At 36.0% G+C, this 14,926-nt stretch overlaps 1 protein-coding gene across 3 annotated transcripts in view; it reads right to left on the minus strand.

Annotated features, from left to right (window-relative positions):
* LOC117982148 (protein qui-1) overlaps positions 1–14,926 on the minus strand; it is a 147,490-nt gene that overhangs the window by 26,693 nt on the left and 105,871 nt on the right. For all 3 annotated transcript variants that reach the window (XM_069498942.1, XM_069498940.1, XM_069498941.1), the window contains exons 16-18: positions 9,268–9,391; positions 7,996–8,107; positions 7,291–7,569 (exon numbers count right to left, since the gene is read on the minus strand). In XM_069498942.1, the coding sequence (XP_069355043.1) occupies positions 7,291–7,569; positions 7,996–8,107; positions 9,268–9,391 (515 nt within the window). The remainder of the gene's footprint in view (positions 1–7,290; positions 7,570–7,995; positions 8,108–9,267; positions 9,392–14,926) is intronic.

Raw genomic sequence — 14,926 nt, forward strand, 5'->3', positions numbered from 1 at the left:
GACGAAGAGACGTAGGTATGGAGAAACGTTGCAATAAGGAGTTTCATACAAAGAATACTGGAAGGCACGAGTTGATACGGTGCGGTGGCGCCCCGTTTCTGAGTTGATGTGTGTGCTATGACCTTAATTCTCAGATGTCAAAAGTGTGTTCAATGTTAATATTGTAAAGGAGACCACTGAAAAATAATGATAGTTTTAAGGCTCCCCCACACAGCCGCGTTATTATCGGTCGATAATATCGCATGCGTTATTGCGATATCTGTTTTCAGTACATTTTGTATTAGGATGGTCATGTAGTTACACACTGCTGCGATAATACGTCCCTACTTCCATTGCGGCGTTATTATCGCAGCAGTGTGTAACTACATGACCATCCTAATACAAAATGTACTGAAAACAGATATCGCAATAACGCATGCGATATTATCAACCGATAATAACGCGGCTGTGTGGGGGAGCCTTTATTTCATTTTCGTAAACTAATTTGAAGTTAGGCTAAGTTATATTGAGACCGGCTACATAATATCTCGACTCTAATATCATAAGGTCGGATGTGGATTTTTGCTACTTTTCAGGAGAGCCAAAACAAAAATGCTAGGGAAATCGGGTCATAATTTCTAAACTACTAGAGATACAATTTCAGTTGTTTTTGTAATATTTAACACTTAACTGTACCTATCATTAACCATTACTAGAAATACTTTATCATTAACTAGCTGATCCCCGCGGCTTCGCCCGCGTAGATTTAGGTTTTTAAAGATCCCGTATAGCCTATGTCACTCAGGAATAATGTAGCTTTCTACTGGTGAAAGAATTTTTAGAATCGGTTCAGTAGTTCTAAAGATTACCCCCTACAAACAAACTTAACGACATCGGGCCGTGCAGCAGAAATCGTAATATTTTAATTTCGCCATAACTTCAAAACCAAACGTCCAATTTTAATCATTCAAAGACCAAATATTATCTCCATAAACTGTTCTTAGTGATGAAATCATTTATTTTGATAAGGATTAATAGCATGAGTAAAATAAACGCGTTTAAATGTAGTCCAAAAAAAATTCAAGATTTTTAAATAAAAAAATGGTTGCTGTGCCTCACTCGACATAGATGGGTATAGTGTGTCGCGGACTTTTTTGTAGATATTTATAAGATCTACAATTAATTAGAACATTTTATGGTTCTATCTTTTATAGTTTAGGCAGCGTACGCAAAATAAGTAACTTTTCTGGTTGATTTTTTACACCTTGTGTCCGAAAAACCCAAATATCTTACGGAACCCTATTTTTTTCCAAAATAAAATATAGCCTATGTTACTCGTGGATAATGTAGCTTTCGAATGGTGAAAGAATTTTTAAAATCGGTCCAGTAGTTTTTGAGCCTATTCAGTACAAACAAACAAACAAACAAACAAACAAACAAACAAACAAACAAACAAACAAACAAACAAACAAAGTTTTCCTCTTTATAATATTAGTGTAGATAAATAAAATATAAACTCTAATTAAAAAATCTAAAAAAAAATAAAAATAAATTTCTTCAAAATGGACGATATGCGACTTTATGCTGGTAATATTCGTAACTGTGCTAAAAAATTGTGTGCATAAGTTGTAAACCGACTTTATGGCTGCAATTTTTACTATTACAAATTTGAAATAAAAGTCGGATCTATTACTTAATATTTCATAATACGTCTTAACTGATTAGGTATACATAAGTAATATTCGGACAAAAGATCACAGTAGTTATCTCACAAAAAACATTTAGGAGTTTTGTGAGATAGCAACAATGTACCTATCTGATTTTTCTGAAACTGATTAGTTAGATCTGAAACATAATAATTGCATTCGCCCGATAGTCTGACCATTGCATCCGTGTAAACCTTGTGTCTTCTGAATGAATGAAAATAACATTTACAAATTCACAAATAAAGCCCATTAATTAAAAACAACGGCCAAAAATTGGAAAAAAAATTACAAAGTAATTAGAAACCTACAGTGGGCCAAACATTTTTTGTGGAATTGCATACATGACGGTTACATCAATATAGAAATCTAAAACATGCCAACATAGCCTGATTTTCCTTATAATGATTAGGTACGTAAAGTAAGAATGGGGGTCAGCAGGTACCTACTGCAAAAGTTGGTTATATTTTACAGTGGATAATGGTTTCTCATTATGTCGTATATTGGGCGAAAGCGGGGAAGAATTTTTAAGTTTATATGTACCTATAACATACTAATGAAATACAAAAAGTCTTTAAAGTAAGTAGTTTTAATAAAAAATTAACACCCAGCATTATTGCGTTAGTTGTAGCCAGGTAATATATTCCGAAATCTGAAAATCCCCGCCGTTCTTATTTTTTTTTTGATATAACAAACGGTCTATCACCTTTGTAAAGGGATGTGGTCTTTAAAAATATGTTGTAGTGCCAAATCAAACTTATCAAAAAGTTTTGTTTCCTTCGCATGTTCATGTAAACTGTGACCAATCTCTTAGTTTAGTAATCTGCATTGTTTTCAGCTGTTCCCTTTTTTTCTATTTGTGCATGGATTATATCTTACTCCACGTAGGTACATGTTGCATTTTAGCATAAAGCTTGTGATTTATCACTTTTTAGTGTGGCAATCCTTATAATAATCATAAGTAAGCCATAACGATTATCATGCTCCGATAATGACCGACACAATTTTCAGACCACAAAGTCAATTCTTCAACAATTTCGAGAATACTTTGTTTCTTCTCTAGTAGATTAATGAGATAAGACAAGATACTGTTTTATTCCTTCCGCTGCAGCTGATGTTTTCAGACCACATTAAAGTAGCAACACTGCTGGTAGCATCATGAATCGTTTTTAAGGTGCAGAAACTACGCAGGTATAAGGATTTACTGTTAGTCAAATCCGGCATTGCCACTTTTTTAATAAAAAAAATACTTTCTGCTTTCTTCAAAATTCCATTGTTTCTGTTTCGACTGTTCTTTTTAACAGATACTTTTTTAAACTGTTTCTTTCGTGTTTTAGTTAAGTTTTTTTATTTTTTTACTTTCACTTTTATTAGTTGTTTAATTAATAAATTAATTTATACTACATTTATATTTAAATTAACATAATCTAAAGCTTCCTATAATTAGGTATGTTTCGTTAGAATCACTATCATCACATATTGTAGGTGACTTATAATTTCTGCTCTCGATTAATATGAAATTCGGTCGATTATAAGACGGGTAAAGAAGAAAAAAATTGATTAGGTACTCTAATTTTTTAAGGCTACCTTAAAAACTAGGGCAATAAATTTTTGAACTGATGATTTGAACTATGATTCATAAAAAACACCATAAATGCACGGTTTTTTGCTTAGTGGGGTATTATTATAATATAGTTTTAGATTTCCATGGTGTGATTTTTGTGGTCCTAAAAGATTTTCTAGTCTACATTTTCATAATGTCTTCAGCTTTATTCTGGCTCTTTACTTTTTTCCCGCAGTTTAGTCCAAAATTTTGGTGAAATAGGATGGATCTCCTACCTATTAATCACATCAACTTTAATGTAGTCACAAACAAAAAGCTTTATTTCAACTTACTTCCATGAATTTTATTGCAAAATTATTTATATTACAAGGCAAAAAGTCTTAAATGATTCACAGTCCAAATATTAATACAAAAAATTCGGAGCATAACATCTGTTGTGATTTCACCTAACAAAATTATTACATATTTTAGAAGCAGAAGTGCGTAACTGCAGTACCAGCTAGTATTACAAATAAACTAATTTCGTAGCATAATGGTCGAACTCAAAATACATCTATCATTTTTCTCCATTGCTTTGGTGCATACATACGCAAGTCAAAAAATATAATTATGGTTCTCCAAATTTTTAGAATGTGTTCAGATACGACATTATGCATGTATTTATCTTTGCAACGAAAAGAGATAGAAATACTGGTGTCAGCTTGGCAGAAAGAGCCCGAAATGCTCATTACCTTTATGTAAAAAAGTGAGTTTGGTCGGAAGTACACATCCGACCTTATGATACTAGAGTCGAGATATAACCACCAAGATAATCTTGATCTATATTCTGAAGCTTAAGAAAGCAACAACTATTGACGTATTGATGTATCTGACCCTAGAATAATAAATACTAGGGATTCCAACATCAATGTATCTGACTAAGCAATATCACCTAAACAAACAATCAATCTATAATAAAGTTCGGTGAAGCACATATGCGAATAATAATATTTGTTACATATTCATCGTATTGCTTATAGAAACTATTCAGCGAGTATGTTGAACTATAGGTACAATATTTTCTTCATCAAGAAGTATTGAAGATTGATAGATCGTTGGAGTAACGAATAATCTAGGGCTAATAAATATCCAGTAAAACACAATCTCTGGTACATTATGACTACAACTTATTGTTTCTTGTTCCTATCATAAATTGCTACTTATAATATGAGAACGACATTTCTTATGTTTGGGGGTTCAAATAATCGTGTTCGCTCCGGATGAGATAAGAATCTTAACAAAATACGTAGGTACCTATTTCAGGATTTTTGAAAATTCTTCCTCTATACGCCGATTGTCTAAATTCCACCCTAACGAAGCCGGGGCGGGTCAGCTAGTCTAAATATGTAAAAGAAAAAGATGACTGACTGACTGACTGACTGATCTATTAAGGCGGTTATTATTAATCGCGGTGAAATGTCGTTAAATTTTTTTTAGCGCCAAGACTCCATGGCCCTTGGGTTAGGTTAAGTTAATTCCCGGTAAAATTCAAGTTCCCTAGAATTTAAACGCATGGTGAAACAAAGACAATTAGCAGAATGGTTCCGTAATTGGATTATGTTATTCAAAGTAATTGAGGAATATTAAGTTAAACGAAGTAGCTTCTTAATGGTTGTGACGAGTTTCAGATAGGTGAAAGGAATTAATTAAAAGAAGAGTAGGTAATTAGGTACGGAATTACTTTTTTTACAAAGAAATCACAGTTTAATACGGGTGCTCCATTTAAAAATATAAATCCTTATACTTACCTTCTTAGGTACAGGGAATTTACCTATTAGTCTTGTCTTAATTTTATCTTTTTCGTTTTATGTTTTTGTATTAAGTTCTAGTCGTGTACCCAATGGGATTTCCCATCGGCAACTCTATCTCAAATTTTTTTGGGGTAACCTGGTGGCTTGTCTGCCTATGCGGCTAGAAAACCCCTGACTGACTGACCAACAACGCACGGCCTAAAAGAAAAATAACCCATTGTGAAAATTTCAAGTCTCTAAATCCAGTGGTTTAGGCTGTGCGTTGATCAGGCGTTGATAGATCAATGAATCAGTCAGTCAGGGCAACTCTTTACGTATAACGTAATGTATAAAAGAAGAGAAGACAAGTATTTTTATATGTATAATTAAATAAAAGCATTACTCTCGTACATTATGAACCTCGGAAACAAACCAAAAATGTACGTGGTTGAATTTAAATATTCAAGTCGAGTTGTGCGAGTTCGAATATTATGTTGGCGTTCAAAAGTTTATTACGAAACAAGTGCGTTCATTTCACAAACAGTTGCGTAATCAAAACAATGTTCATGTAACAAGGCGCGGTAATACAATATAGAAAAGTTTTGATCATTGAAAAGGCTTGTATTGTAATAAGCTCGAAGTTAGTACATTGTTAACAGTTATTAGGCAGCTTGGAAAATCATTTTTTAAGGTTTCTGTTACCTCAGTACGTATAAGTAGGCTGAATAAAATTGAACTGCGGAACAAATACTTACGTCGCATCGAGTTTTGCGGAGAAATAATAATACATCCAGTCGAATAAGATTTTGGTAGTGCTTGAGCAAGGTAAATCATGACGCGATGTATAAGGAGAGATTAAAGTGTATAAATTTGTTAGAGATTCTCTCAAATTATTATAGTCTTAGGTTTAATGTGCTTATTTTGATTTTAATTTAATTTGTAACGATGGGGCTGGCATATAGATCATCTGTAAAATATGTCATATAAAAAAGGAGCAGCAGATCAACGTGATTTTCTGCATGGATATAGTTAAAGACCTGGTGAGTGATACAAGCTACTTTTTATTCCGGAAAATCAAGCTCAACTAAAACAATAATTAATATGACGACCAATCCATACTAATATTATAAATGCGAAAGTGTGTCTGTCTGTTTGTCTATCTGCTAGCTTTTCACGGCCCAACGGTTTAACCGATTTTGATGAAATTTGGTACAGAGGTAGCTTACATCCCGGGGAAGGACATAGGCTACTTTATATCCCGTAAAATCAAACAGTTCCCACGGGATTTTTAAAAAACCTAAATCCACGCGGACGAAGTCGCGGGCATCAGCTAGTATGGCCATAAATTAAAGATACTCGACATATCGGCCGACTTATTAAAATCTGCAACTTTTTCAACAGTTTTAAACCTAGCAAAAATTATTACTTCATTTAAGAGCATATCTATCTAAGAACAAGTAAAAGAAAATTATGGTTGGTGCATATGTACCTAGGTATGCTATATGTTTACAGCATGTGTTAATGTATGTTACAATCCGCTTGCGAGGGGTCAAGCTTAAGAGCACTTTCTGCGAATCACCGGTAATTTATCACCACACCAAAAACGTAAGGAGCTGGAACAATTCAGCATTCCTCCATTACCGCTCCCAATGACTGTGGGAACAATTTGGCGAATTCCCATCTGCTTCACTCATTATACCCTCATTTGCCTTGTTAGAGAAATAATTAACGACTGTAATGTTTGTTACCATTACGAGTTTCTCGGATTTCTACAGTTCGGTTAGGTAAATTAATCTAAGCAGTGTTGTCTTTCCATGACGTTTGAGTCATTTAGTAACAGTAACGAATATTGGAAACTCCTGTCACTGCTAAGTTTTTACTCCGACCGGGTAAAGTTTGAAATTCTGTTGCACCAGCTAGCTCTAAAAGGTTGTTTTAAATGAATTTCCGTCGGAAAGTTTTAACCTTAGAACTCAAAGGTAAAATAATACTTATTCAGTGGTTTTAAGTAGTAAGTTTTGGTAAGCTATGCCTGTCAGTATGTAATCAGGATTCAGGGGCTCGATTACATTAAAATGATAGCTACAGCGTGAGTTGTGACGATCGCAGTCATCTCGTATCAGCCGTTGCTTTTGGCTAAAACATAAATTTAACCAACCACAATGATTGAGGTTCGCAATAGTTCAATGGGTTTAAAATCTTGATTAGATACGTCATAGTAGTATATCGTTATTTTGGATAACTTCGATTTTTAGTATGAAAAGAAAGATCTTACCTTAGCCTTATGCCTCTTTAAAATATGCAAATGCGTGCCAGTTATAAACGTCCGTATATGGAGCTCGTTTTCACCCTGAAGCGTGACCAGGAATACATTGTCCTCGGTGACTTCCATCGCGTGAATCGGAACGCCGGTCGATACAGTGCTGAGCAAGGTAAAGCTGTCAACGTTCCATGTGCAAACGGTTCCATCTTGCGATGACGTGACTAGTATATCGCCATCTTGGATGACTTTTATTGTTGTGATGGGACCACGGTGGTGGTCGAGCTTTGTTACCTGAAGACAAAAATGTTTCATTAATTTATGCTACATTATTTAAGCTTCAGTCAAACGGAGGCGAACTCCACCCGGAAAAATGAAAAAGCGCAAACCGTAAAATGTATGAAGTGACTACCCGCAAATGTATAAAGCCTCTACCCGCACAAAAACACAGCTATCTTATTTTATATTCATAAACGCAACGCCGCCGCGGCGGTGCTGCGAACGGATTGCGGTATTCGCCTTAGTTTGACTTTTATAAAATGCTTTTGCAACGAAGCAATAGATCAACGCGATTTTTTGCATGGGTATAGTTAACTATTGACCTGGAGAGTGAGAAAAGCTACTTTTTGATTCCGGGAAATTCCCGTGAGATTTTTTTAAACCTAAATCCACGCGAACGAAGTCGTGGGCATCAGCTAGTTATTTATAAATCAGTCTTACCAAAGCTCCATCGACGAGCGACGTAACAATAACTGCGGAGTCCTCTCCACCAGTGATGACCAAGGATCGGTTCACGATTGCTGCTACACACAGAACTGGTGCTATGTGCTCTCTAAGTAAACAAACAAAGGTGAACGACTGAAATAATTTGTTTTATGACGCTCTCACGTAATAATCCTGAGCTAGACTGCAACTATGATCAAAATTTACCAAAAGCTTGACTCTAATTTTACGCGGGTGAAAGCCGTATATTTACTAGAGAAAATAATTTTTATGCTACATTAAATCATACAGAGATATGTACTTCGGAACGACAAAAATTTCATTAGTCACCTCATGATATGACTTAAATATCAGGCACTGCCTAAATATTCCTACCTTATATGGTTATTCTAACATTTCATTATGATCAACCCATTGCCGGGTCACTACAGAGTACGTGTCTCCTCTCACAGTAAGAAGCGTTTGGCCATAGTCTACCACGCTGGCCATGTGCGGATTGGTAGACTTCACACACCTTTGAGAATATTATGGAGAACTCTCAAGCATGTAGGTTTCCTCACGATGTTTTCCTTCACCGTTTAAGCAAGTGATATTTAAATACTTAAAACGCACATAACTCCGAAAGTTAGAGGTGCGTGCCCGGGATCGAACCCCCGACCTACGATTAGAAGGCGGACGTTCTAACCACTAGGCTATCACAGCTTTTTTTAGAATCATATCTTATCACAGAACATTCTAACATTTTGGAAACCATAATTTACTTAAAATAATCTTCATTAGAGTCCGCAAACAAATAATGCTAGTCCAGTTACTTCAGACAAAAATTCATATTATTATTTAGCACATTCTATTAAGTATTTTAGCGTTTAAACTACCGTGAGTGATTTCCATTATAAATAATATCTATCCCGGCTGTACTCACGTGTCTAGATGGGTTCGAAACTAGTCGGGCTAACGTCGACTATGTATAATATTACGAAAACAAAACCCAAATTTAAAATAATTATTTATTCAACCTTATCCACAAGACCAGACCGACCTTATTTACTAAGGTATTTCAATAGCCAGCAAGCCAAACGCGGACTATTATATTTCAAAGGCCAAAGCATAAGTTTACACACAAAACCATTAAATTGTGGAGTTCTCCCTATTGTGTTTCCGTTTTCCCAAGTTCTATTATTATTTTGTTGTACAGCTATCATGTTTCAAAATATTCGGCTAACTTTTATACAAAGGCAGGTTAAAGTTAACATGGTATTATAAACTTACAGAATTTTCGTCTTGACAGCCAAAGTGTGCAGGTCCCAAACAATGACGCTGGTGTCTTCAGAGCCAGTCAAAAGGTACTGAGATTCTCGTGTGACACACATGCATAGTATCCGCCCTGAGTGACCTAAAAGAAAACGAAAAAGTATTAAAAACCGGCTTCCTTACCAAGAAAACTAATAACTGATAGGCTGCTGGAGAGTTGGTATGTAGTATTTTTCAAGTCAGGATTTTTTTTTGCAATTTGGTAAATCCATTTGAAAAAATATGGGATTTTCTTGTATAAACATGACTAATATTAAACTCTTTCCTTCAAAAAAGCATTAAACTTGTAGGTACTATATTAAGTAGATGTAGAAAGGAAAAAACATGATGGGTGGCATTGGAGTCCACCCCTTGAAGATTTGTAAAGTTGCGACTACGCTACTATTTCAATCCAAAAGGTATTTACTTGACCATGGCTACAGGGTCTCCTCAAATTAATACGAGTATAAGAATAATTGATCGATACAGTTTCCATCTGGAGCTTCATGATTTAATTAGCAAGGACCGTTATGATGCGCAGATCTGCCATCCAGCCAATAAAAGAGTCACAAGTTGGCGAAATTTTGAGACAAATCTAGACGAATGGCGTTAATGCGGGGTTTTTATTCGGTCGTAAAAAGTTTACAACTTGCGGCAATGGGGTTTAGCACAAAGTTAGTCCAGCTGAACAAACTTTATTGTGCAAACTTACGTCGCGAATAACGTATGTGCTCGAAAATGTGTATCACTAGGATTTATTTCTTCGCTTTCTAGGTGTCGACATTTGGACAGCTAATTTGGTAATAACTGTGGCCGTTTATCGTCAACTAGCTGACCACACCTATCGCCGGCTCACTACCGAGGATAGGAGTCCTCTCAAAATGAGAAGATTGATCGAAAGGAAATTTATTCTAATTTGTGTCAATTACACACGGTCACTATAACGGCCACTGACAGAAGCTGAAGAAAATCACTGTTCCATTCGAGGATAGCATCTAAACAGGACCAAGATGTTCAGCAATGAAGGAACAACTGCTAAGAGAGATTTGGTAGGTATTTAGGTAGGTACTTTGAAACTCGGGAAATTGGTAAGCGGATTACCTACTTTGGTCATAAGTTGTTATACTTCTAAATATGGGGATTATCTCGGGATGCGTATAACGATATTGCGAAAATGAGAAATCGCGATATAGTTACTTTTCAGGGTTCCGTAACTGAGAGGTGTCAACGGGAACGCCATTAAAAAAATTAAAAAGTTTTACGATATCTTGTACAATTGTGCGGAACCCATCGCGTGCGAGTCCAACTCGCACATGACAGATTTTGTTTCTGTTTGCAATTCTCCTCGCGATATCAGCGCTATAGACCTAATTTCCCTCAAAATCGCAACTCACAATATACGAGGCGTATCCTCAAAGAAATTGACGACCTACATAGACAAAGCCCTTTGTTTATGCGACGCCAACACAGCATCAATGGCTCTTGCTTTCTCATCCCACGTTCGTTTAATTAGCCGCCTAAATCTCTCGACGGTATTACTCGGCAAGTTTGTTTGTATTTCACAAAACACGTTTATCCCGGATTACGATTGTCCCATCATATAAATATATTGAGCAAAGAAGGCAGAATATACCCCAAGTCTTTTATGTACAGGATTACTTATATAAGTCCACAAATCAAACGGGCTTATTATCGTCTGTACTATATGTACTGAATATATCTACTGTCAAACGAATATATACTTAAAATATTATACATAGAGCATTAATTTACAAAAATGTAGCAAATTTTCAGGGGGTTTGCTGTATGTTTGTTGTTTGTCTTAAATCGTACAACCACTCCCAGGTTTTTATTATATGGGTTTCTACCACGATCTTGCTTGAAGAAATTTGACAAAGATTTAAAACCTTGTTGCATTTAGTTCATTTGATTCGTCTGAGTGAGGAATTTGGTAAAAAAATATGATTTATCTAAGTCACATACCTAGTCGGGGATTTTTCATTTCTCTTAAATGCTTTGTAACACTAGAGTAGAATTCTTTTACAATTGGCGCCCAACGTGGGGCAGACCAAGCTTTCCAAGGAAAAATTATTTCACTGGCGTCTCTAACTTGGGACAGCTCAAGCATCCCAGCTGGAATCCATTACAATTTTATTAAAAGCAATAGATAGAGCAGAACAAGTTTATTTACAAAATCTCTTTATGTTCTAAAATGGAAATAGAAAAACGACATCAGCGTAAAATTACAATTTCGACCCTACGTAAAGCGATTAATGTTATTGGATTCTTCGGCGTATCCAAAGCGAAACTCACGGTTTCCAATTATTTTCTATATAAAGCTGGTTCGTTCTACGCACCTGTATCTGCAATGGTAAATTGAAAATCGTGGAATTGATACCTTTTCAATGATGACATTATCGTATGTTTTGGGACGTCCCTATCGATCCATCTCAGTGAGTAAAACGAGTCATTTAAATTAATGAATATTCAAGAGGGAAAAGGTTGTATCCCTTGGAAATAATGCTACTTCTAATGTGTACCCCCTGGCGCAATGGTAAGTGATGTGGTCTTATAAGTGGAGGTCCCTGGTTCGATTCCCGGCAGGAGGCAATTTAGGCATTGTTAATTCCCAAATTGTCTCTGGTCTGGTCTGGTTAGTCTTTGGCCATGGCTAGTCTCCACTTTACCGGCAAAGCTGTACCCTCAAGTGATTTAATATTCCGGTACGATGCCGTGTAGAAATCCATAAGAGGTATGGGTTTAATAAAACTGGTATACCTCTTCCAAGTAACCCCGCTTTCTACATAGACTATACGCAGTCTAGTCTCTCTTACCACCAGGTGAGATCGAGTCAAGGGCTATCTTGTAGTAATAGAGTAAAAACCGGCGCATTGCGAGCCAAACTCGTGCACTGAGGGTTCTGTACTACAATCGTATTTTATCGACATTTTGTACGGTAAATCAAAAACTGTTATGGTTTAAAATAAATAAAAATCTATTTTAGAATTTACGAGTAAAGCCCTTTCATGATATCCCATTTGGTATAGTAAACTTACTTTGAAAGTTGAAAATAGCAATATTTGTTCATGAACACATTTTAATTTTTTTCTTGTGATGTAACCACAAATTCACGGTTCCTCCCTCATGTCTGCTGTGAGACCTACCTTCCTGCCAAATTTCAAGATTCTAGGTCAACGGGAAGTACCCTATAGGTTTCTTGACAGACAGACAAACAACAAAGTGATCCTATAAGGGTTTCTTTTTACTTTTGAGGTATGGAACCTTAAAAAACGTGAGGTTAGTTAGGGGTTAGCCAAAAGTTAATTAAGGTTATACAGAATTTGCAATAACTAGCTTATTACTATAATAAACGTCAGTAAACACGGAGGTAAACCGCTCACATCCCGAGCGTATACCTATACGATATTAAATTAAATTGATTAAAGCCTTATTAAAGCCATACTAGCTGTTTAGTTTACCTGACGGCTATGAAAATTATGCACACGGTATGCATAGGTAAGTAAGTAATGTTTGTAATTAATGGTATATTTAAACTGCCAGCACAATGGCCTAGTTCCCAAAATGTGTAAAAACGTATATGTATAAGTCCCGCAAATTGCTATTGCGCTGGAACTATGTATCATTAACATCGTCATTTTGACGTCAGCCGAAATAAAAATATACTGAACGGCTCGAAACTTCAGTCTAGTGCTCACGTCACTAAGATGGCGGCCACGCGCATTAGCAATTTGCGGGACTTTTACATATCCGTATTTACACATTTTGGAAACTAGAAACTTAATTTAAGAACTGGATCAGGGGCTTCGCACACCCGCAGGTCATCCGCACCTGGTTAGCGCGTGGGCTGTGCGGGTGTGCGGGGCGTTCCCTCCCCGATTGCCATTTCAACCTGTCGCGTACTATACAGGCTTTATTAATTAGTTAATTAATGTAATAATTGAAAGCTTATAACTTTTTTTTGAAGAACACACAAAATAACAATATTATTATTTTGGGAAAAGCTGACAGAGCTCTTAACGAAAAAATAAACAACTCTAATAAAAAGATGGAAAGGAAAAAGTCGTCTTCGTAAATAAATTAATTATTTGCGAGGCTCACTTTTCCTTCAGCCTTTCTCGGAGCATTTACAAAATGTTTATCAAGATAGATAGAGGTTAACATACATAATGCGCTACGGTAGCATGGCGCGATGACAATAATATTGTAATGCAGGTTTTAAAAGTTATAATGGTACTGATTCTGAGCACAACCTAATTTTAGAGTATTCGCATACTCTTCTTAGTAATGTAATATGAAAAGTACAGACGTAGTTTGACAGTTTTAAATTTAATTTTTATATTGTAAACCCGTGATTTTAGCGCACAGTCGCGAGCCTACTGTTTAAATTTGTAGCGTGCACTAAATATTGGAGTCTTTAAATGTAAAGTTCATGTTCTGTCTCTTTTTAGCATTGTTAAAAAGAAAAGGATGCAGAAAGACAACGGAGTCAGTGCCAATGTCTACCTAGAATTGTATGAGAGCATAAGTATAATAACTACGATTCACGCGTAAAAGACGCGATCTAGACGTGTTTCATACAGTTCATAATACAAGTCGTTCATGCGTACGCGCGCATTCTATATGACGTCTTGCCGTATGGAACCCGTAGCGAGCCTCTATCGTCGTGCAAGCTAGCAGATCACAATCATAAAATTGCTTACGGAGTATATTCCAAACAAAAAAGAACATTATATGAAACACGCGTTGTATCCCTGTTCTATTCGAAAAATAAGAATGAGCATAAAAGGTTGTTCTTACTATCCAACACGACTTCTTTATCGAATTACCGGTACGATAATCCAGAGACGTAAAATGAATTACTGAGGCTATTATGACGTAGGTATCCCTATCCGCTAAGAAAGGATTTTTGAAAATTCAACCCCTAAGGGGATGAAATAGGGGTTTGAAATTTGCATAGTCCACGTGGACAAAGTCGCGAGCATAAGCTAGTTATTATTTATATATTGCGTAATCCACATGAAGTAAAATGTAGAAGCAAAACGTGTTAGATAGAAGACACACAAATATGTCTGACTTATTAGGCAAAATCCATTTCACGATAAGAGCGCAAATTCTCTGAAATGCTAAATGCCGCAAAAAGAAGGTCACGGAATTGTATGTCTTTCTATATAACAAGTTTTCTGTAATAATAAATATTTTATATTCAAGTAAACTTTCACAAGTACTTTCGAATCGTCGGATGCATCTACCACTGGTTCGGAATGCCTTTCCCACCGAGAAGAACCAGCACATTACATTTTACATTATGTGCAAGACATTTTACTTTATGTGTAAGACGCAATCGGAATATTAAAATATTCAACGTAATGGATATTGAAAGACGCATATTTCGATTAGGATAACGATGATTAGTGGCCACGATATCGGATCGTATAATGTGCAAACGTTGTATGGGTGTTAGGTTCAAAGCAAACAAAAGTGCCAAGTAATGAAATCAGGGGATTTTGGGTTGTTAATTATGTGAACGTGGGATGAGTAAGCAATGAGTGTCACTTTACTGCGCTGTAGTACCCTTGGACGTGTAGTTAGGACGTCCCAGTGGTTAGGGTTCGATCCC

The sequence above is a fragment of the Maniola hyperantus genome, chromosome 5 (genome assembly GCF_902806685.2).
Source record: "Maniola hyperantus chromosome 5, iAphHyp1.2, whole genome shotgun sequence".
Taxonomy (NCBI): domain Eukaryota; kingdom Metazoa; phylum Arthropoda; class Insecta; order Lepidoptera; family Nymphalidae; genus Maniola; species Maniola hyperantus.